This window comes from Eubalaena glacialis, chromosome 6 (assembly GCF_028564815.1).
Source record: "Eubalaena glacialis isolate mEubGla1 chromosome 6, mEubGla1.1.hap2.+ XY, whole genome shotgun sequence".
Lineage (NCBI taxonomy): Eukaryota > Metazoa > Chordata > Mammalia > Artiodactyla > Balaenidae > Eubalaena > Eubalaena glacialis.
In genome coordinates this window covers 47,321,582-47,345,944 of record NC_083721.1, presented here as the reverse complement: position 1 = coordinate 47,345,944, position 24,363 = coordinate 47,321,582, and the positions used below count along the sequence as shown (strand labels likewise).

At 41.8% G+C, this 24,363-nt stretch overlaps 1 protein-coding gene across 18 annotated transcripts in view; it reads right to left on the bottom strand.

The window, feature by feature from the left end:
- Positions 1-17,004, bottom strand: part of ST3GAL6 (ST3 beta-galactoside alpha-2,3-sialyltransferase 6) — an 89,602-nt gene extending 72,598 nt beyond the window's left edge. For 9 of the 18 annotated variants that reach the window (XM_061194064.1, XM_061194058.1, XM_061194065.1 and 6 more), the window contains exon 1: positions 16,726-17,004. Coding sequence is in view for 4 of the 18 variants with exons in the window: in XM_061194055.1 (XP_061050038.1) it covers positions 16,242-16,365 (124 nt within the window). In the remaining 14 variants the exon portion in view is untranslated. Of the gene's footprint in view, positions 1-5,320; positions 5,458-16,241 lie in introns of all 18 variants that reach the window. The other 9 variants (XR_009701335.1, XM_061194055.1, XM_061194054.1 and 6 more) reach the window with 5 other exon arrangements.
- Positions 17,005-24,363: the final 7,359 nt, after the last annotated feature.

The window sequence follows — 24,363 nt, the reverse complement described above, 5'->3', positions numbered from 1 at the left end:
CATCATTTCCTGTTTGTTAATTCCTCTTTTGCTACTTTTAAAAGAAAAAGGTGAGTTAGCTTGAGGGTAAACGATCAGAGAAGCATGTATCAAATCTTAAGATTAAAGTGTTGGAAATGTTCCTGCTTTCCACAGTAAATGAAAGTATGTGATGATACTTATGTTACTATCCATCAGATGACCCTCCAAAGTCAAATTACAAATATGATGCGAATCTTAATTTGGGGTATCTTATAATTATTATTACAAATAAACCAGTACATGTGATACATATTTTTTTATTAAATCACATAGTCCTAGACTTAGTTCCGAATACTAGCTAAATTAATCCTCTAGGCAAAGGGAGTCAATTCATTTCCTAGTAAAATTAACTCTGAAAGTTTTTACCTCTACTATAACTTTGCTGATTTAGTCAATAATTAATTTCCTAATGCCAGCCCTTGTCGTAGGCACTGAAGATACAGAAGTGAAGAAGAAAAACAGTCTACAATCCAGGAGAGAAGCAGAAATTAGCAAGTAGTTGTTATTACTATTAAGTAATATTACTTAGAGTTATTACTATGTAAGTAAGTATTAAATTACATTTGTGGTCTGACAAGAAACTGACCCAGGTGGGGAAGGACAGGGAGCTTCTCAGAGGAATTTGAGAAAATTCACAGAGAACTCCTCTGAGAAGGAGTTAACCAGAAGAAATCAGGGTGGAAATGAAAAGCATCCCAGGCAGAGGAAACAGCATTTGCGAAGATTCTGAAGTGACAATGAAAACAGTTCACCGGAAGAATTGAGGTTGCCGATAATAGGAGTAAGCATGAAAATGATAAGAGCTAATCTTTGTTGCATGCCTACTACATGCATGAACTCATAGAACCCTCACAACAGTGCTGAGATGGGCCTGTTATTCTAATTCTGTAAATGAGGAAACTGAGAGGCTTAGAGAAGTTAACTTGTCCAAGGTCTCAAAGTTAGGTATCAAGCCAGGGATTGGGCTAGGCAGTTGGCTGCCAGGCTCTTTGTTCTGAATCTGTAAGCTATTCTAGCTTTCCAGGAGCCAGATCAACTTGGAGCTTTCCTCATCTTCAAGATTCATTCTGTCAATTTTCGTTTTTCACAGAATAATATTGTGAAATATAGATGTATTGGAATAGCTTCAGTCTCATTCCCAGAGTCTTGATAAATGTATGGCTCCTAAGTTGGGATCTATTTCATTAGGAAATATTACATGGAATTTTTTCATTACAAAAATGTTAACAGGGACTTCCCTGGTGGCGCAGCGGTTAAGAGCCCGTACTCCCAATGCAGGGGGCCCAGGTTCAATCCCTGGTCAGGGAACTAGATCCCACATGCATGCCTCAACTAAGAGTTTGCATGCCACAACTAAGGAGCCCATGTGCCACAACTAAGGAGCAGGCGAGCCACAACTAAGACCCAGTGCAACCAAATAAATCAATAAATAATTTTTTTTTTTTAAAAAAACCCGTTAACAGAAGTCCAAATGTTAATATAACAAATGCCCATGAACCCATTAACCAAAATAACCATATCTTCTCAGGGATTTTTTTTTAATGGAGATCTATGTTCCCCTCCTTACCATGTTCCTCTTCTCTGAGAGGCAACCACTATTACAAATTTATCTACTTTTTATTCACACACATGTACACACTCACATGCATTCATAAACATTATGTGGTATATAATATTGTTTAAAGTAATGTTTAACATTGACATAACAAATACTATTCTGAAATTTGCGTTTTTCACTCTACACTTTTGGTTTTGAGGTCCATCCATATTGATGCATAAAGGTTTTGTTCATTCTTTTTAAGTTATGTAGAGTATCCTATCAACCAAATATATCACAAAGCTTTCCATTCCCTACCAGCAGCGTTTAGGTTGTTTTCAGAGAACTGCTAATCTAAATGTCATTTTGGAGCAAAATCTTCTTTTTTTTCCAATCTAGAAAAAACAGTTTACTAAGACAGTGAATCTTACAAATTGCTAGAAATACTTGAAAATTGAAATTTCACCTTTGCATAGAGTCTCTTTTCTAAAACATAAACTTTGATCATTCAAGTTGTTTAAAAATACGTAGATATTTAAAATACCATGACCCTCTGAAAACGGAAAGTTAATAGTATTTTAAATAAGAAAGTACATTTCTAGGTAAGGTGAATCTATAATCATCCTGTTGAAAACAAAACACACTGAAGAAAAAGTGGATGCTGAAAATAGCCTTCTTACAATTACTTTCTTTTTCTGATAACCACACTGACTAGGCAGAAAAGTTAGAGCATTTGAGCAAGTAGATAAACAAACCAAAGGTTTCTCTGGAATGCTTTGTTCAGTGTTTTGGCCAGAAAATAATCCAAGGTACAACCCCACAGAAAGATAACCAAATTTCTCTTTAGAACTGAGGGACTGGGAAGTACCTACTATGAGCCAGAGTCAATGTTGAATAAAGTGGACAATTAAGCAAAACAATGAAATGCCAGGTCTTTCACCCTGAAGTCTTTAGACCCATAAACAGTGTGACTATACACAATGATCTATTTACATTAGTGAAAATTCTTAGCTCAAGGACATTGTAACAAGGTTTATCATCCAGCATAAACTGAAGTTAAGTCTACAAATAAGTGGAGACTTGTCTATGGGTTTCCTATCCCTTTAGCATCATTTTCTATAAAGAAGAATCTGAGAAAACCTCAAAAGGCAGATGTTTTAAAATATGGATAAATGTTTACTAATGGCTGCATTCTTTACACTATAAAACAACCTAGTCTCGGGAATTCCCTGGCAGTCCGGTGGTTAGGACTTGGCGCTTTCCCTGCCAAGACCGGGGTTCAATCCCTGGTTGGGGAACTAAGATCCTGCAAGGCACAGCTCGGCCAAAAACAAAACAAAGCAAAACAAAACCTAGTCTAGAAGGAGCAAAGGAAATTTGAATAAGAGCATTGTCTTTGAAGGGAGGGGGAAGAAACATCTCTTCTCCTAGCAGATTTCCAAAGAAGTGTACACCATCCCCAAGAAGGTGAATAAAAAAAATAAATCTGGGTTTCCATTGAAAGAAGTAACTCCAGCGCACTGGGGATCACAATGGAGTCAGACTGTTTGACTCCATGGTCACAATTAGCCAAATGTTTTAGCACATTCCACAGGAGAGAGCCAAGGAGATATCACTTCTTCTACATCCCTGGTCTCCAGCCCAAGAAAACCCCCTGGGCTTAGGAAAACCTACCCAGGCTTCAGGAGGCAGCTCTGAACTCCACTGAAAATCATCCTAGCAGTAGTTCAGTGAAATAACGGGCCAAGCAAATGGAGCAGCTCCATCATCCACTTGCCCAGCTGTGCATCCATCCATCCAACACAGATACGTATTACCCATCCATCACACGGCACAAGATCTCAAGGAACAAGGACTGTCTGAGCTGACATCTAAAGGCAAGTCCATAAAAACATAGACGATTAAACATACCAAACATAACATTTTGCCTCATTCTAACCTCTTAACTGTCGTTTCAAAGTGTACTCTCTTATTATTTTTCAATTAAATAATATGTATATTATAGAGAATACATAGAGAGAAGCCTAAAACATGCAACTTTTTTGCATTCTCCCTCAAAGGGCAAAATATATTGTATGAACAGCAGAAATTAGAGGTTGAGAGATTCTTAGCAAGAGAATAAGGAATCACCAATAGGCCAGGAACCAAAAGTTGAAATGCTTCAACTTTTGAAACTTCCCCATGTTTGTGATATTTTAAAATGTCTAGAGACTTCCCCAGTAGTTACTAGCAGTAAGCAATGGCTTCTGAACAGACAGCAGGGGCAGTTAAAAGGCACATGCACTCTGTAACCACCCTAGGCTATAGACATATAAGGTGAAGGGAGAGTCTGTGCTAAGAGCATTTAAGACAAAAGCCACCAGAATCCCTAGGTGCTGAAGCAACAGTACAAAAGAACAAAGGAAGTGGCCTGAGTCTATGAAGTCACCCTGGGGACTTAACAACAGTCCGACCCTTATCATTCCCCTCACACCAGAAACTCAGCCCAGAATAAGAAATCGATAAGTTACTGTCAGGCAGTCTAAAGCCAATCCTTTGCCGAAGAAAAAAATACTCCATCATCTAATATGCTCTGCCTAGTTCGTTATTACTAACTAAAGACTAATTGTTGGGCTGCTTTTTGATCTGAGGGCTTTTTTATTTTCTGAAATGAGAACCGGCCTTTGATATGCATAAGTACAACAAAATGAAACCTTTATTTACAGCATGCCATACTATTGGAAATAGGGATTTCATTTAAAGAATAAAGTTCTTTTTGTTTCCTATCAAAGATGATTCTGGATCAGAGGAACTGGGGACAACTAGGCGGAGGAGGTGGCTCAGTCTGGGTCTGGGAGGATGGATTAAGGACACCTCAGCAGAGACCCAGATAGGCAATGGTGGGAAAGCAGAGAGGGCTGATTTACAAAGCATGGTCTGGGGTGCGTCAGGAAACCAAACTGATTCAGTCTGAAACTACTAGGGAAGAGCAGAGTGAAGAAATAAAGAAAAAGCCATATAATAGTAATGAAACCTTGTCTTCCACAACACAGACATGGAACAACCAGGGGCAAGACAGGGCACTCTGTGAGCTAGTCCAGGCAGGAGTAGCTTCGAAAGGGTGTAGCCAGGGCAATTCCAGAACCAAGGATCAGGTGCACTCTGGGGGACAGAGAGAAGAGGGGTCAGAGCACCAGGCCCCCCGCAGACCCTCTGCATTCATTTTCTAGGGCTGCAACAACAAAGTACCACAAACAGGGTGGCTTACAATAACAGAAGTGTATTATCTCACAGTTCTGGAGGCTAGACGTCCAGAATCCAAGTGTTGGCTGGGCCATGCTCCCTCTGAAACCTGTAGGGGAGAAACCTTCCTTGCCTCTTTCTAGTTTCTGGTGGTTTGCTAGCATTCCTTGGCATTCCCTGGCTTATAGATCATCACTCCAATCCACTGCCCTCACATAGTGCTCTCTCTGTGTCTCTGTCTTCACACAGATGCTTCTTATAAGGACACCAATCACACTGGACTAGGGGTCCATCCTACTCCAGCATGACCTCATCTTAACTAATTACATCTGCAATGACCCTATTTTCGAATGAGTTCACATTCTGAGGTACTGGGAGTTAGAACTTCAATGTGTCTTTTTAGGGAGACACAGTTAAACCTATAACACCCTTCCTGATGCCTAGTCCTTACTCTCAGCCAGAGGGACCCTGATGCTCTAGAGCCATTCAGAATACCTGGGTGTTAATTCAAATTAAAAGGAAAGAGAAAAAAAAAATTACCCTATGGTGGTGAAAGTCAGAATGGTGGTTACATTCAAGGAGGGGAGCAGTGACTGTGTGGGAGCACACGGTACACTCCTGGAGGGCAGGTAATGTTCCAGCTCTTCATCCAGAGGCACGTTGCCTGGGTGTGTTCACTGCGAGGAAACATATCGAACTATACTTACATGGTTTGTGTATTCCTCTGTGTGTCCAATATATTTCCATAAGAACTTTACTTTAAGAAAAAAAAAGAGAGAGAGAAATTGGAGCTGTCCAAGAAATAGAGGTGTTGGCAGCCTAGGCAGAACCTCAGAAAAAGGCATTACCTGGGAGAAGCCCCAACCCAAGAGTTAGCTACTCAGCTGTGCTGGTTCAGACATTTGAGTGGTCAGTTTACCTGAGATGTTCAACTCCCAGGAGCTGGTATCTAAATGGAAATGCCAAAGTAATTCACTTATAATGAGAAAAATATAAGAGCCAAGGAGTACATATATTTAAACTGGAAGGTTGACAACTTCTAGAGGCAAATCCCTGGGTGATAAGAAAAGTTGTTTGATAACCACAGACCTATAATAAGGATACATTCTTCCCTCAGTAGTGCTGGAAAGGCAGTAAGACACTTTTTGATCTGCCCTCTGTTTTCCTAGCCTCCTTGCGGACCTCTCCCACACATTCCATTTTCAGGCTAATTACACCTCAAGTAAATTCCAGTGTTTTTTTTTCTTTCCCATCTAATTTTCCTCTGGGAATTTTACACTCTTACGTTTAGGGAGTTTTCGGTCCTATTGCTTAATTCCTAAGCAAGAGAAATCAACACCAAAAGACAGAGTTAAAATACACTGGACATCACTCAGCCTTGGTAGAAAACATATTTCTGTAATAAAAACACATAAGATTTTCTAGAATTAAATATAATTCAGACATTTAACATCAGACATTGCATAAGCTCTAAATTACATATTGATGTATCAAAAACTAACTGATGGGGCTTCCCTGGTGGCGCAGTGGTTAAGAATCCGCCTGCCAATGCAGGGGACACAGGTTCTAGCCCTGGTCCAGGAAGATCCCACATGCTATGGAGCAACTAAACCCGTGCGCCACAACTACTGAGCCTGCACTCTAGTGCCCGTGAGCCACAACTACTGAAGCCCGCACACTTAGAGCCCGTGCTCCGCAACAAGAGAAGCCACCACAATGAGAAGACTGCGCACTGCTATGAAGACCCAACACAGCCAAAAATAAATAAAATAAAATAAATTAATTTTAAAAAAAACCAAACTGAATGTTGCCTTAAAAATGGGAGCGGGGAGGAGGAGAGGGGTAAAAAAAGGGAGTGGAGAGGGGGGAAAGGAAGCCAAACATTAACTGCAATGCAAACAAAGAGATAAAAATATTGATCAAATTGTACATACAAATTATCAATCACATAATTATAGAAGCCGAAGCTGTGGCTTTCTTGGGTGTGAAATGTATTAGGGAGGTACTGAAAGTTTCAAGGCTACGAATTTGTAATGGTCCTCTGGTCGGTTCTTGGATGTCTCTGTCCTATTGCAGTCCCTCTCTACTCTCAACTTTCATATAGAAACCCAGGCTTCAGAAGTCTCAAATGATACTTCACAATTTTTTTTTTTTTTTGCTGCACTGCGCATGCCTTGCAGGATCTCAGTTCCTCAACCAGGGATTGAACCTGGGCCATGGCAGTGAAAGCCTGGAATCCTAACCACTAGGCCACCAGGGAACTCCCTCACATATCTATCTTTCAAACACTTAAGTTATTAAAAATGAGAGCTCTAATATCAATTATATATTACAGGTAACTAATGTTTTCATCATTTTCTTATGAAAACAGCAAATGGAAGAGATGTATTCCATGCCACATGTAAAATCCAAGTGCAACTTTAGAAGCAATGTGCAGAATTTGACTGTTATAAATTGTTATATATAAATTTGTTAAAATTGTCTATGTAGACCTACCCAAGTGCATATCCTTATAGTGAGATGTAAACATATAGGCCATAGGTCTCTGAGTCTGATTTAGCTGACCCCTACATTCTCTCCTGCATCATCTCCCAAAATGCTTGATTTTGAACATTATGCTCTATGAGCACGAAACTCTGCACAGTTCTCCATCCTACTCAACACTGTTTCGTGTCTCAGTGCCTTTGATCATGCTGTTCCTGCTGCCTGGATTTTTCCCTCCCATCCTTTGCCCTCCCCACCATAAACTGGAATGGTCTAGTGGGATTCTGCTCTTCAAGGAAGACTTCCTTTTCTACCTTTACCCTGTGTTTGGATGAGGATAGAGGAGCTTCTAAGAAAGAAAGCATATGTAAAGCTGTTTCAAGAATACAGAAACTGGGGCTTCCCTGGTGGCGCAGTGGTTGAGCATCCGCTTGCCAATGTACGGGACACAGGTTCGAGCCCTGGTCCGGGAAGATCCCACATGCCGCAGAGCAACTAAGCCCGTGTGCCACAACTACCGAGCCTGCGCTCTAGAGCCCGCGAGGCACAACTACTAAAGCCTGCGGTCCACAGCTACTGAAGCCCATGCACCTAGAGCCCGTGCTCCGCAACAAGAGAAGCCACCACAATGAGACGCCCGCGCACCACAACAGAGTAGCCCCCGCTCGCGGCGAGTAAAGAAAGCCCGAGCCAATCAACGAAGACCCAACACAGCCAAAAATAAATAAATTAATTAATTTAAAAAAAAAAAGAAGTGATCTGAAGGAGTTGTCCTCCAATATCATTCTTTAAAAAAAAAAAGAATACAGAAACTATAACTATCATATTTTCTATACTATAGAAAAAGATGAAAAGATGTTAATTTTTTAATGGACATCTGAATAGAGTAGTTTTTACTTCTTAACCCTAGTTTATTCTGAAAAACTCACAGTGCTATTCAACAGATTTTCATCCCCCATCTTCACCTGAAGCCCGTGTGTTGTGTGTGTGTGTGTGTGTGTACGCGCACACACACACACACACACACTGTATCCCTCCACTGCATGCCCATGGATCTCTATGTTGTAAATAGCACTGTGCCTGGCACATGATAGGTGCCCAAATATTTGTTGCTGTTCACTGAAAAATAATTAAAGAAATACAACATGAGTAGATTAATAGAGTCCAAAGTGAAGTCAGGGTCTAAGAGGACACAGACTGGAGAAAAAATTAGAGCTAGAGAAGGCCAAACAGAAAGACTTTCTGGAGAAAGTCAAATTTTAACTATTCGAGGAAGAACAGCTATAATAATAGAGTTATAATAATAATAATACTGTAACAACATTGATTAAATGATATTTGGCAGGCACTATGCTGAACTATTTATACGTGTTTTCTTTCTAATTATCATAACTGTGATGTGGGCATTATTTCAAGTTTACAGATAAAGAAAGTGATGCTCACAGAAGTTAGGCAATGCGTTCAGAGTCGTGCAGTTATTAGCCATGAAGCTGGGAAACGAAGGCAGGTCATCACCTGGCTTGGATGGGGGAGGGGGAGTGTGGAGTGGAAGGAGAAAGGCACTAAGTGTCAAAGGACCCTTGCAAGCTGCAGCGCCAGGAGGCTTGCAGTGACTGCAGTGCAAATGGAAGAGTGAAAAGAAAGTTAGCAACAGGAGATGGCAGAAAACTTCAAAGACCTGTGGGAGAAATTCTCTGGATTTTTTGAGCACAAAAAAAATTTCCATAATAAAAACCATGCTTGAGGAATGCTATTATAAAAGGTGCGTGGACAGGAATATTGGTGGTCATAGGTGAAGAACTTGGGTAGAAGCTTTTTATAAGAATATGATCATGTTACTTATGGTTAAAGCAGAAGAGCCCTACACACCGATTCTGTAAAAATAGTGGTGGGGGGGTTTTGTTTTTGTTTTTGTTTTGCAATAGGTGGGCCAGTTTTGTCCTCCAAAAAAAATTCAGGGCCTGCAAAACATTTACAGGTACTTCATGATCAGAAATTACACATATCCCTTAACATCCTGCTTAAGAAAAAAATCCAATTATTTCTAATTTAATTGTAGCATAGCTGGGATCAAACAAGAGTGATTAGCTAACTTCCTTTGACATTTACTTGAAATATTGGCTCCAAATATCAGAAGCATCTTAACAGCAGTATTCTTCATCTCACAAAGATCATTTACATTTACAACAGAGAGTTCCTTTAACTTGCAGTCTGTCAATTAAATAAAATTATAAATTAAATTAGTTGCTGTTGCTGAAAAGCAGTTGAAAATCCAGTTGAAATGCAACTGGATTATCATCTCATTGCTCGTCTAAATGCAACTGGATAACCCATTTCTCAATTTTTAAGTGCAGTTTTATAACTTTATATTATCTTTATTATATTATAATGATTATTATATATTACATTATCTAATTTTATATTAGCTGTATATTATCCCTAAAAAGAAGTCAGGGAATTAAAACAAAAATCTGATCTTTTATTCTTTGGCTCTATGCTGAACATAGAAATTGTACATATTCCCTTACCTTTGCCTCTTCTATCCCTTAATACATGAAGGACTCTTAAATACTAAAGGGTTGCACAGATTTTAATAAAAGCATTTCATTTTATTTTATTTCATTTGTTATACTTTATATTGTATTTTTTATACAGATTTTATTTTATTATTTTAATAAAAGCAACACCTTCTATGGTGCTGGCCTAAATAGTTGCAATAGAATCTTTCCTAAGAAGAAAACTCCTCCAAGCTGTCTGAAGCAGTGGGCTGATAACTTCTCTGAGGACTAAAATATGATGGGGTGGGGGGAGGGAGACTCCATAAAATCTGCTCGAAGACAAGAAGGCTTTGTTTATGTAACAGCATGTCCTTGAATATCTGTATTAACCAGGAAAATGCCCTCTGAAGGCACCGTTCTTTGTGAGAAACTTTGTCACTATGAGTCTCAGCAAGAGCCCACAGCTGGGCCCCTCTCAGTTCCCTCTGCCAGGCAGGGACTCCTCCCAGCTCTGGCAATCTCAATGAGGAGGGCTTTTTATCCCCAGGGCATCTGTGTGTGTCTCCAGTTAGGTAAAATGATACATAACAGAAACCTAAGAAATATCATAATAAGCACTGGAACTCAAGCGGTGCAAATCTCTGCCTACTAAAGGGCATGACATCATGGATGTGAGATGCTGGGCTATTAAAGAGGGAAATGATCTCGTTATCCATGCTCTTGGCACATGTATTTCATCACTAATGTAATCACATACCCAACTAACTGACTAACCCAACTCAAATTATCATAAATTGTGAATTATGAAACTGTTCTGAAAGTTTACTGTACACGAAAACAAATTTGAGAATATCCACCTGATAATATTCACATACCGGTCTCTTACGTGTCAGCCTAAGTATACTATAGTATTTTCAAAAAGAAGAGTTTCAAAACCAGAAGTTTTAATTAATATAGACTAATCCACAGTAATGAATTCACCTTTCACCTGTCTTCTCCAACGTGTTAAGTTTTTGAGATGACAAATTGATGATACTAATAGTTATAATCCTAAGAGTTATAAAGATGTTACAGCTGAGCTAATATATTCACATTGTGAGTTAATCCGTGGCCATCTATAGTGTTCTGGACACCACACCAGGTACCGAGGACACAGAGGTGAACAAGACAAGACATAATCGCTGCCCTCTCAAATAGAAACGTGTTCCAGATTTTATGCCACTACATCAGTCAGAAAGAAACAGCCACGAAAAGCTGAAAGTGAGTTGTGTTATATATGAAATAGTATGTAAATTATACTACGTATGTTAAGTATGTAAATTAATAAATGAGCAGGGCATCTGGCTAAATAATCTCAAAAACAATTTTCTCTCTAAAGAGTATACCAAGCTTCCCCAGAGAGTTATGTACTGGCAATAATGAGCTTTCCTGGAATCAAAGGATAACTGATAAAATGCTTCTGTTCATTTCTGATAAACCAGTGCTACTAGGAGATATCGACTTGGACATAAGCTTTCATGATTTAAGTGTTACTCTAAGACTGACAAGATCATCTACAAAGAACAATAGAAATGAAATTTCTAAGGCACAGTATAGTCCCAAGGCAACTATTATAAGAGTCCTGCACATTTCCACTGAAACTACCTCTCATATCAGACTGCATAGGCTGGGGAAAGGGAGCGGGAGTTCTGGAAAAGGCAAGACCTTCTTGTTACACAGAATATCCCCTTTTGGGACAATCATTGTCTTGCAAAAGATACCAACTATGATTGATTTGACTAGATACTTTTTAGTATCTAGTTTCAGATGTCACCAGCCAATCCAGAGACTTAGAGACAACTAGATATTCAGTCTGGAGAGAGGCTAAGAAGTCAGAGCTAGTGATGGGGAGTTTCATGCGTGAAATTGAAACTGAGTATATGGATTTATTTCAGAGGGTAAGAGGACGACTGTCCACAGTCCTCTGAGCCCTGCTTTTCTGTGTGGATATGCCTGTGCTCTGACCTAGGGCAAAGAAGGGGAAATCAGTGATGGACAATTAATGGGGAGAAGAAAAACTGAGAGTGAAAATGTGTGTGTGTGTGTGTGTGTGTGAGAGAGAGAGAGAGCGAGAGAGCGAGAGAGAAAGAGAGAGAGAGAGAGAGAAACAGGAAAGCCCATTGCGAACCAGGTGAAGACTGGGTCTCTAATTCAGAGTCTCCAGTGGCAGCCCATTCTAATAAAAACACAATTCTAACTCCTAAGACTTAAAATCTTCACATAAGCGGTCTTCCGCCTGCCTCACTGACTTCATCTCCTCTCTTGCCCTTTTGCACTCTTCTCCATCTACGAGTTCTCCAGACATCCCAGATTCATTTATGCCTCAGGGCCTTTGCAGTTGCTGTTCCCTCTGCCTACAATGCTCTTCCTTGTGCTCTTCACTTGACGGGCTCCTTCTCATCATTCACATCTCACTTCAAATATCCCCTCCTCCCAGCAGCTCTCTGACTGCTCTGAACTGGCTTCCGCCATGCCCTGTCTGGCACGCGCCCACATTGCATTGTCTTTGTAACACTCATTTCTACCTGAAAAACGTTTTTCCATTTATTTGTATCTGGTTTATTGATCCCATTTCCCACAGAAACACAAGCTCTGTAAGAGTGGGAGCTTCATCTGTTTTGTTCAACGCCGCATGCCCTACCTAGAACATCTGTTACATGGTGGGTACGCAGTAAATATTGGTTAAATCTCAAGTCCCACCATATAGATGACTGCGGAAAGTCACGCAAGAGCCACTGCAAAACCACTCTCTGCTCCCTTGTTGCCCCATCAAAGCATAGTGACCATGACCCACAGCTACACCAGCTCTGGGCCTGCTTCCACAACCCATGAAGGCGAGAGTAACGCTGTTTCCCTTGGAGAAATTTCCAGCTTCCTTTCCATTTCCTCATCTGGAGGCCTTATTCCCTCATCTCCCACAGACCTTTCCATTCCCAACCACATAAAAAGTAAATCAATGTTTAAAGAATTCTTCAAAGACCAGCATTACTCTGTGCTACTGGATGAAACGATGGCATTGGCCCACTGTGTTTCAGGTGTAAGGGGGAAGAGAGAATGCAGAAGAGATCCTCTTCACTCAGCTTTCCAGTGTTGAAGGTAAGAAAATCTCCTAAGGGTTGAGTGCTTTCCTTCGCCTTTTCCCAATGGTCCAGGAAGAAGAAAGCCCTGATCAGATGCAGAAGGTTGTGACAGTAAATGGGAAGCTGGATGACCAAAAGATCTGCCCCCCCCAAAAAAAAGAAGAAAAGGAAAAAGAAATATGGATGTGGGGAAGAGACTCAGATCCTACTGCTATTCGCTCTCTTTTACCCTCATAACCTCACCCCCATAATATTATCACTTCTTAGCCTGACTGTATGGCAGCCAAGTTCCTGACCGAGTCTGAGACACTTCCACCAATTCAGTCACCATCATGGGAAAGAACGCCTGCTACCCCACTGTGGTGAGGGAACTGTGCTTCTAACACCCTGACATGGAATCATAAATACAGTTTTCTACTGAAACACTGTAATGTCCAAGGCAGACAGCCTGTTCCATACATCAAGCTCACTCCAAACTAAATACTTTTTATTTCTAACTTATCAGGGTTCGATTGGAAATCGTGGTGTGTGCTGTTGTCCACTGTATTTGGGAGAAACGAGAGATTCATTTCAGCTGTGAGGGTGGGGCTGTAGCCCTGGGAAGATTTCTTCCAGGCAAGAAGGATAAGCAGGAACTTCAGTGAGAATATACACGTATTCAGAATGAAAAGAACTTTCAGAACATAAGCCAATGGAGATAACATGACCTTGTATACCTGGCCAGACACACCACACCCAAGGGGCATGTCAAAGATGTGGAGAAGATAGATGATAACTAATTGTTGAAAGTCTGGAGCTATCAGAAGGAAAGGCAAAGTATGCAGAGCACCTGCTCAAGAAGCCAAGCATGAGGGGTAATTAAGAATTAATCTGTGGGGAGGGTGGGAGGGAGGGAGATGCAAGAGGGAGGAGATATGGGGACATGTATATGTATAACTCATCCACTTTGTTATAAAGCAGAAACTGACACACCATTGTAAAGCAATTATACTCTAATAAAGATGTTAAAAAAAACATATTAATCAAAAGAAAGGGAGACATGAATATTTGTAAGTATCTGTCGCAAATTATATGTGTAGCCATTATTCAGAGTATGTTTTCTGTATATATTTCTGCTTTGATTTAATAAATAGTTCTGAAAACAAAAAACAAACAAACAAAAAAAAGAATTAATCTGTGTTCCGATCAGGGGGTATATAAATGAGCATTGTGGAAGGCAAAGGAGAAAGATATGCAAATGAATGGAAGAATTGGTGAAGAATGTCTGCTACAGAGGCTTTCTGGAATGGTGTAAGGCAGAGGTGAAGTGACCTTCCTGTGATCCATTCTAGGTCACTTAACCTTGGGCAGTCTCAGTTTTTTTAACTATAAAATAAGGTTAAGCATTCCTGTCTCATAGGGTGGTTGGGAAGATTTAATAAAATAGCATAGGGGAACTCACTGGGGATCATAGTGGAGGCCACCTGAGTTTTGTGCTTTCCTTACCTCCTTGATAAGCAGCGCCTAGAATGCACTTAAACAGGTCTCTGGTCCCAGTCTGAATGGAATCACAAATTTCCACGAAAGCCAAGTGGTTAGCAGATGATGCTTATCAGAGAAACATGGGAGGCACGGCATTATTTCACTTCTCTCCCATAATATTCCGTATGATACGGAACACAGAAATATCTCCAACAGAAGAAAACGGCTGCCAGTGATATTTGGAATGAGAAAACTTGAAAATTACAATTTCCACAAAAGATAGACTGATTTTTTAAAATGCTATGTCTCTTAACGGCATTCTTCTGCCAAAACTGTCCCTCTATTCTTTTCTGAGCCCCGAAGATTTGTATTGATTCGGGGCATAAGAATAAATTGAGTACTTCTAACAAATCTACTGAAACATAATCAAAATAGCAGTCTTGTTTTATTGCACCATAATACGGAGACACGGTACGATCTGCGGCTGTGACAATCAGAGAGGGACGCTGATAAAAATATTGCTCAAGAGAAGCCCCAAGGGCAACCAATGAAGACCTCCCCTCCCCCTCCAGGATTAAGGACAGCTTGAAGCCAGAACAGGAAAACACAGTTTCTAGAAGAGTTCTCTCCTCATAAACCAAAGTTGCCATTATCTAATGTGCCTCCGGGACGATTAGACTTATTCAGAGACGACAAACTATCAATAGATAACAAACTAAGAGTGGTTCTTTGCAGATCTTCGTATTAAAAGCAGTCGTAGGTGAAAGGAAAAGGAAGCGAAAACGAATCAATTTACAAATGTCAAATCAGCATGCTTTCGAACGGAAAATAACCTGCCAGCCTGACCAGATCCTCCTAAATATTTAACATCTCCATATAAATAAAAAGATAGTTTCATGGTCTGCAGCCGGGAGAGAAAGTTTTAAGACCGGAAAGTCAAATATCCAAGCTAGCCTTGTAAAAGCGGCTATCAAAGACCAGAAGGTTAGTGTGAACTTGGGGCCAGAGGGCGAGGAGCTTCTGGCCGATCGGCAGTTTCCTTAACTATCTACCCCCGGCGGCGCTCCTCTTAAGCACATGCGACTTTGCTGAGTTTAGAATCTGCAGTTTACGTAGTTTCTGATATGCTGGCATGCAAGATGTCTTTCTCATCACCACTCCCAAGAACCGTTTCTGAACCATCATCTTTGAACAGCAACGCCCACCCCCGTCCCCAACCTCTCTCCCCGCCTTCTACTGAAGACCCTCCCCCAAAAAACTGCTTTGGGTTTGTTTTTAGTTTCTGAAAATAGCTTTTGATAGATTTTCTTTCAAGCCAAAAGAACAGCACACAGGGGCTGAGATCGCCAGGGAGCTCGGAAACAATCCGCCTCAAAACCACAAGCGTTTTCTCCCCTACCCCCTAAACTAACGGCAGCCCAAGTCACGGAAATTTTCTCACCGCCGCCCTTTCCTCCAAATTGCCTCGGAGCTGTGTTTGCTAGGTCTAGTTCCACCGTAACGGGAAGAAGGGTTTCTAGCAAAATGTTCTAAGGTAAAACGGGAGAACCTTCCAGACCTCTCGCCCCTGCTCGCGTAGAGACCCTTTTACAGGCAAACAATAGTGAGCAAAGAGCCTATCACCCCCGTCGGCCTCTCCTGCGCTCAAGCTTCCAGCGCCCCTCCCGCCCCTCCCGGGAGAGCACCTGGGGCCGAGCGCCCCCGACTCCCTAAACCCGGGGGTACGGGACCAGCGCACGCAGGCTCCTGGGGGGAGGGGGGGTGGTGCGTGGAGGCGCGCCCCCGGGCCCCGATCCTCAGCCTCAGGGGCTGCAAAGCCCGCGGATCTCTCCGCTTCCCCAACCTCCCTCCCCCGGCGATGCAAACCCGCAGCGAAGCGGGCGAGGGAGAGTTACCCACCGAGGCCCCGGCGCGAAGACCGCAGAGGCGTGCCGGGCTCCGGCGCCGGAGGCCCGCTTCTCTCGGCTCGCTCGTCGCCGCTCGCCCCAGCCGGCTGCTGCCTCTCCCGCGGCGCCTGAAGCATCGAGCCGCCGAAGCCCGCGGCCGGCGGTAACCGGAGGAAGGTGGCGCGGTTCAAGGGGCGGCGCGGGAAGGATTCAGGCTCCCTCGGACCCGGCGGGGGAGCGGGGAAGGGCGCGGCGCCGCCCGGAGTCCCAGGCGTCCGCCGGCGCGTGCGCTGCCCGCCGCGCTCGGGTTCGGATCCCCGGCGAAAGCGCCTAGCGCCTCCGGAGCCGCGCAGAAGCTCCTCCCGCTCGGCGGCTGGCGCCAGATGCGTGGTGGCCCCGGCCGCCCCCGAGTTCGCGGAGGAAGGTGCGATGCGGAGGGAGCCGCTGGGGCTCCCCGTCCCCGGGCCGGCTAAGTGGGAGCGCGGCCGAGCCCCTACCTTTCCGGCTGGGCGGACACCAGCCGCGCGCCCTCTCCGGGCGTCCCGGACAGGAAAATCACCGCGAAGAGGGCCGGGGGAAAGCGGCGGGTGGCTTCAGGACAAGGTAGGAGGATCAAGTTCCACAGCCAAGAAGACACTCCCATCCCGCCCTGGTTTGTTTGGAAAGCTGCAGGGGCGAAAGTGAGGGGCACCTCGGGTGCTCCCCCCCCCTCCCCGCCGGGCTGGCAGGCGGCAGAAGTAAACACTTTTGCTTTGCGCGTGGGGGACTTCTGTGACACGAGGCGGGGCAGGCGGTTTGGTCCCTAGCAGGAAGGGAGAGGGTGTTCAGAGAGACCAGAATTCCTGGGCTCTGCCCTTCAAGGACAAATGTGTTAGTGCTTTTTATCTTTTGGAGGAAACCTTACTTTAGGGAGAAGAACAAAGGTGAGACGTGCATTTTCTTCTATTAAAGTAGGTCTCCCTTGAGAAAAGCGTCTTCATACTTGGATAGCTGTGAATACTTTTTTTTTTTAACATCTTTATTGGAGTATAATTGCTTTACAATGGTGTGTCAGTTTCTGCTTTATAACAAAGTGAATCAGTTATACATATACATATGTCCCCATATCTCTTCCCTCTGTGAATACTTTTTAAATTTCAGTGTTTGTGATATAAATCACATGCCATCAAATGACCCCAGGGAGAAGAGCCACAGACTTGGGTGCAATTCAAAGTGAGTAATGTGTCAGGCACTGAAACAAAGTCTTCCGTCTGTGATGGACCTTCTGCTATTTGTATTAATTTTAACAACAGTCCTAGGAGGCAGCACTTGTTATTTTCTCAGTTCTCCTATCAAAAAACCCAGAGGGTTCAGAAAATTCCTATCCCTTTCCCTTTCTACAAATTGCCTTTGAAGTAACCCACACAGATTTTGTCATTTTAAAGGTGGTTCCTGAGACATCAGAGTAGTGAAAGATGTTTAGGGAATTTGTCCATCTGGGGCCATTTTTCTTGAGGTTACTTTGCTCTTTTAGGTTCTCCTGAGTTTATTACCCTTCTCTTGTTCATGATTTTCAGAATTAAAGCAGTGGTATACCTCCTCCCCTCTGGCTTTCCTAGGATTTTTGAATCTGCAATGTCATATGCTAAGGGGAGAGGCAATCCACTGTTCTTAGGTGACATTTGTGCTTTTCATTTCACTATTTCTTCATAGTCAGTAGTGACCAAGAAGGCACTGTTCACCCTAACCTAATTCAAATTCCACCTCCTCCTTCGGCCTGCAGTGTGACCTTGAGCAAGGGACTTAACCTCAGTGTACTTCCTTTTGGCCACCTCTACAGTGAGATAGTACAACCTATCTTCAGGGGTTGTTAGGAGGATTAAAATAGATGATAACATAGAGAATTCTCACCACAGTGCTCATCTCAAAAGAAACATCAATCCAGGAAGTAGGAATATTAACTGCCAGTCCTTTCCCACCCGGAGTCAGCTACCCTCCATGTATCATGTCTGTTTCTCTCATTCATCCTGCAAACCAGAATAATATCCTAAAAATGATGAAATGGGGTCAAGAGGTTAAGTAATGTGCCCAAGGTCATACCACCTATTTTGGAGCAGTGATTTGAATGAAAGTGCCTGGGGGGCTTCCCTGGTGGTGCAGTGGTTGAGAATCTGCCTGCCAATGCAGGGCACACGGGTTCGAGCCCTGGTCCGGGAAGATTCCCACATGCCGCGGAGCAACTAGGCCCGTGAGCCACAACTACTGAGCCTGCGCGTCTGGAGCCTGTGCTCCGCAACAAGAGAGGCCGCGATAGTGAGAGGCCCGCGCATCGCGATGAAGAGTGGCCCCCACTCGCCGCATCTAGAGAAAGCCCTCACACATAAACGAAGACCCAACACAGCCAAAAATAAATAAATAATAAATAAAAATTAAAAAAAAAAAAGAAAGTGCCTGGAACCAAAATCAATTTTCTTTCCAAATGTCATACCACTATGTAACTATCTGGGGTAAGGGCTTTTGACCTGTAAAACTTTTTTTTTTTTTTTTTTAAATGCAGGATACATTATTGCATGGGCACATGATTGCAACTATGTAAAAATTTTGAATTCTTGTGGAAGGTGATAAAGAATTAAGCAGGGTGAATTTGTAGCCCTCTCTGTGATAGTGTTTTTGGTAACTTTTTTGGGGGGGGGAGGGATTTTTCACAATGTAACTATAACTCAGCCTTTGTGTAGAAGATTTATTCTAATAAGGTGGGAGGGGAAGGGCCAGGACTATTGGGACATGCAGGGTCTTTTAAAGATCCCTGAAATCATATTATTTACGCATTGTACACATAGGGCTGGCCTTGTTTGCTAGGTTTGTTTTTTGATTATGGATGGTGTAGTCTCTTTGAATTAAAATGATATTGTTTCATAGGATGTGTCCCAGGGTATCCAGGGACAGGTGAAAGCAGGGTTCCCCGCACTACCCTGGGGTGCCATTCAGCACTCTGTAGAATCACAGTCTAGAGTAAGGTTCAAGAAAGTAGTATTTCTTCTTCACCCCAATATACAGCCTGCCTTCCGAATTCTCATGCCCCGTCCCAAGTACAGGCTTTCTTGGCATGATTGATGTAGGACTGTCTACTCCATGCAGAAGAGACCTACTTGTAGGGGTGTGCTGTCAGCAAGTCACATCAGATCATAGTAGATGAACCCCAGGACTGGAGATACCCACAAAGTGAAAAGAGGCCACTTTCGCACAACATCCCCTTATAAGTTAATAATAATTTAAAAGAAAGTTTTCGTAACATTCTCAAGGCTTGGGGTGTTCAGTTTTAAACAATATCTGGCTCAGGACTGAGCTTGACCAAGCTAATCCTTTTTACATACAATCCTTCCTCCAACTCTACGTAAAGATCCTGCCAGCCCTGTCTTTATCTCCTGCAAGCAATTATTTAAACAACATGTGCAGGGCCTTCCTTGGCAGTCCAGTGGTTAAGACTCCGCACTTCCACTGCAGGGATGGGTTTAGTCCTTGGTCAGGGAACTAAGATCCCAAACACCGTGTGGTGTGGCAAAAAAAAAAAAAAAAAAAAAAAAAAAAATCGAGGACATGTGCATCTCAAAAATAAGCCAGTGTGTAAGGAGTCTAAATCCTAACTTAGAGCTATGAGTCTGCCTACAGTGTAGAAAAACTATTGCTTTAGCAAATGGCAGTTTAGTACTCTCAAGCAGAACCCTATCTTCTCCAACATCTCCATTCCAGAGCAAGGGCTCAGCTACACATTTGCATATGTAAATAACCATTATGTTGTTTTCCCCCGTATTGTGAGTTCATGAAAAAGGAATTCACATCTACCAGAAAGCTTATTTGCCACTTCATAAATGATAGTGTCTCCTTATTCTACTAGTCCTGTCAAGGTTTCAGAGGTCTTAGTGGCCCAGTAGTTGTCAGGAACTGCATTTACTCTCCTTCCACAAGCTGGAGAGGGAGGGAAGGGAGAAGGTGGAACTGGGGTTCAGCAAGTTCTAAGCACATGAGCATGTCAATATCTATGTGGTGGGAGCCGTAATTAAGACAACTGATGGAAAACAATTGCAGTATTATTAAAAAGGGTTAATATCCAGAATATATGTAAAGAATTCCTATGATCAATAAAAAAGACAACCCATTTAAAAATAGGACACAGGCCATAAGCAAGCAATTCACTGAAGAAATACAAATAGTCCACAAACATGTGCAAAAAATTAAGTGTCTTTTTTATAATAACACTGTGTAAGAAAAACTAGACAGTAATGAGAAATCAGATTGGCAAAAACTAAAAAATTAAAGAGTAAATTAGTGAGTTTCTAGCAAAGGTGGCAAGGAAGCTACTCAAGTAAGTGTAAAGTACTACTTCCTTTTTAGAGGGCAATTCGGTGGTTATGCTAATATTCCTTGACTTTTCTCCCTGGAAGGCAGTTCTGGCCTCAAGCCAAGTGATCTAGGAATGAGGACCAGGAGGGAAAGGAACTGAGATCTCTTAGCTGACTCCTAGTTACCCCATCAGCGAAAAGAGGTTGGCCCTTCTGATTGCTGGGTAGCTCCCTGCACAGAGCCCCAGATGGTAGGACACCTCCCTGAGTTGTGTGTGGGCGGGGCGAGGGGTTGGGAGCAGTGTACAAAGCTGCTGTATCTTGGAGCAGCTTGCTCAGAGCTCTTATTCAATCCTGAGAAATGTTAGAAGCCTGGACCACTGTCCCAGCTGATGTGCCACCTCACAGGAGAGAAGGAAGATGTCTCACCCTTCCCATCTGTCTGTGGAGATGCTCTCCTAATTTCCAGTCCCATGCCTGATAATTGAGGCAAACTATCTGGGGCACCTTACTCAGAGCACTCACTTAGCGCATTAATGATACTTAACATTTTTAACAACTTTCTTTCATCATAACTGGTTTACGGAGCTGAACTTATGCTACTTCACTTCAGGGGAGTGTTGTTATAGGATGGATCCTTAAAAGTGGAATTGCTGGGCAAAATGTACGTAAACCTACACTCAAATAATTAACTATTTTATATTTTCATGTTCAAAACTTCATGCTTAAAAAACAAAAAGCAAAAAACTATTTTCTATAGCACTCCTGAAGCAGAGTGCAAGGTAGAATCATTACAGTGGGCTGTGAGTGGCACAAAGGCTTCTCTGCATTTCGCAAACTCCAGTCTGCTGTAAATGCATGTACCTTTCAAATCAGCAATTCCATTTTTTAGGACTCCATCCTGCAGAAATAATTACACAGGAACACAAAAATATGTATGGGGATGGTCACAGCAGCATTGCCTGTGATGTTTAAAAACAGGAAAATAATGCCCACGAGTAGAAAGTGACTAATTAGATTATGGGAGTATATCCTAGTAATGAATGCAACTATTGCAAAGCTATTATAAATATGTATATACATACACTAATATGATGACAGCTACAGTATATTGGCTTTAGAAGTTCTACATTCAACACATATGGTGTGATTCATTTATATCAAGCAGAAAAATAAAGGACCACTGGTATGTGTGTATATACTTGTGAGTACATAAGAAAAGGTCCTGAAGGCTACACACCAAAATGCTGACAGAGATTTCTTCTAGAATTATAGGGGTAGAGAAAGAAAGGGGATTTTTGCTGCTTACTCTAAATCTGTCTAACTTGAAGTATTTATAATGTACACGAGCAATATTTGTAATTTTTAAAAAGGCACTAACAAAGTTATTTTTATGTGTTTGGGGAAAGAGAGTAAAAAAAATCCAAAATAAAAATGCGTCAGTGTTTAGGTACAAATTTGAACTCTCTAACTTGGCGATTCCCTACCTGTGTGCTCTTTATTCTATACAATGTATTTTTCCAGTCAGTAGACACCAAATAGAAATATCAGATGAAAACAAAACAAAACCCTTAAGCCCATGTTGAAAGAACAAGAAGAAAACCTATGTGAATCTTGTTTTTATTTTGCAGTGGAAAAAAACTAGGCATGAAAGAAGCTTGAAGAAAAAGGTTAATACATTCGAACTCATAAAAATGCAGAGTTTCTAAAGGCAAAACACACCAAGAAATAAAAAGACAAGTTGGGAAAAAATACTTGCAGCACACAGCAAATGGTTACTTATTATACCAAGAGCTCTTAGGGGGCAAAAAAAAAAACAAACCCAAGAATTTAATAGAAAAATAGGCAAACTACATGGACAAACAGCTCTCTGAAGAGAAAAATAAACATTACTTAATTAAACAAATATGTATGCCTACTATGTGCCAGGCACTGTTCTGAGCAGGTATATAGCTGTGAAGGAAACAGACAATAATTTCTGCCCCTGTGGAGCTTACATTCTAGTAAATTTGAAGAGTCTTGACTTCACTAATCAAATTTAAAGTTATGTATCATTTGCACTTATTGGTAAAAATGATTATTAAAACTCAGTGTGGGGACTTCCCTGGTGGCGCAGTGGATAAGACTACGCACTCCCAATGCAGGGGCCCTGGTTCCATCCCTGGTCAGGGAACTAGATCCCACACGCATGACACAACTAAGAGTTCACGTGCCGCAGCTAAGGAGCCCGCCTGCCTCAACTAAGACCCCACGCAACCAAATAATAAATAAATTTTTTTTTAAATATAAAAACCTTTAAAAAAAACTTAGTGTGGAGATATAAGTACTTTCCTGTGCTTTTTGTGAGAATGCAAATTGGTCAGGTTTTTTTGGAGGATATTTTAGCAAAATCAATTATAATTTTAAACATTTATATACTTTGTTGCAGAAATTCCACTGATAGAAACTTTTGTTGTAGATATCTTTGCCTAGTTAAACAAAGTTGTGTTTAAGAATTGCCATTTAGATATTGCTTATAATGGAGAGACACCATGACTCAAACAGCCATTGGTAAGGGATTGGAGTAATAGGGTTCACATATACTGTAGATTTCTGTATAGTCACTAAAACCATGAGTTAGTCCTATATCTAATGACTTGGAATAATGTCCAAGATATTATTAAATTTAAACAGCAAGTTACTAGGCAAGTTGCCTAGTAGGATCCTGTTACTGTTAGATATACAAAAAATAGAAATAATGATATTTATAGTACAGCTTATGTTAGTACACAAACAGAAAGTATCTGATAGGATACACACCAGACATGAACATTAGCTATCTCTGGAGGATGCATTCATGGGAGGACTTTCCTTCCTAAATTATTCATTTCAGAATGTTTGATTTTCACAATAAGCACCATTTGTAACCAAAAAAAAAAAAAGTAGAAATTTCAAAGCATTTTATGTTTTAGGAATTTTTACATGCAGTTGCTTCGAAACATATCAAACTGAACTTTGCATGTTGGGGAGTGGGGGGGGGGTCTGTGTTTTTTTTGAGAATTAATGACAAAAGCTCTGTTGTAAAGGGAGGATTGTACACCATTTTCATCAGAACCCTGATAGTGACAGTGTTTTAGGTTTCTATTATTCTCAACCTTTGAATTAAAAGGAACTCATCTAATTTCAAACTTGCAGGGAATTCTACATCACCAAAGAATATTTGTAAGAGACTGACTTGTCAAGCAGAGAGACACTGGTGGGATACCAAGTTGGTTCTAGAGAGTCCACCAGGAACCTTGGCCCCTGCATAACTAGGAACCTCTCCCAGCTTTCCGCCACCACAGCTGAAGATAAACATAGGGGATCCAAGAGGGTAGAGGAAAAAAGAAGTGCAAGGTGGAACCACTGGATATACTAGGGTTAATTAAAGACACTTCAGCTAAAATTGGAGTCAGAACAGGCCTGTAGTGGGAGCTTTCATGATCTGCTATGCATCTCCAATTACTCCAAACAGAAAGGTCTTGCCTACTTTACTATCCAGCAGGAAGAAGAAAACTTCTCTTTGCCCAAGGCCAGCCCAGCCAATCATAGACTGTAGCAGCCCAACCAATGAGAAGCCTCCATACTTTGAACTCCCAGCTTCCTCCAATCGACTCCTTGGTTATAATAGCCCTTCCAAATCCCCCTCATCCTTCCCTATAAAAGCAATTTGCCGTTCCTTGTTGTTTGGATTTGCCTATGGTCCGCCATGGTTCGCATATCGCAAATTGCAGTTCCTCTGGCTATTCCCCAAAAAACTCGTTTTTGCTTGTAAAATTACTGGCTATTATTATATTA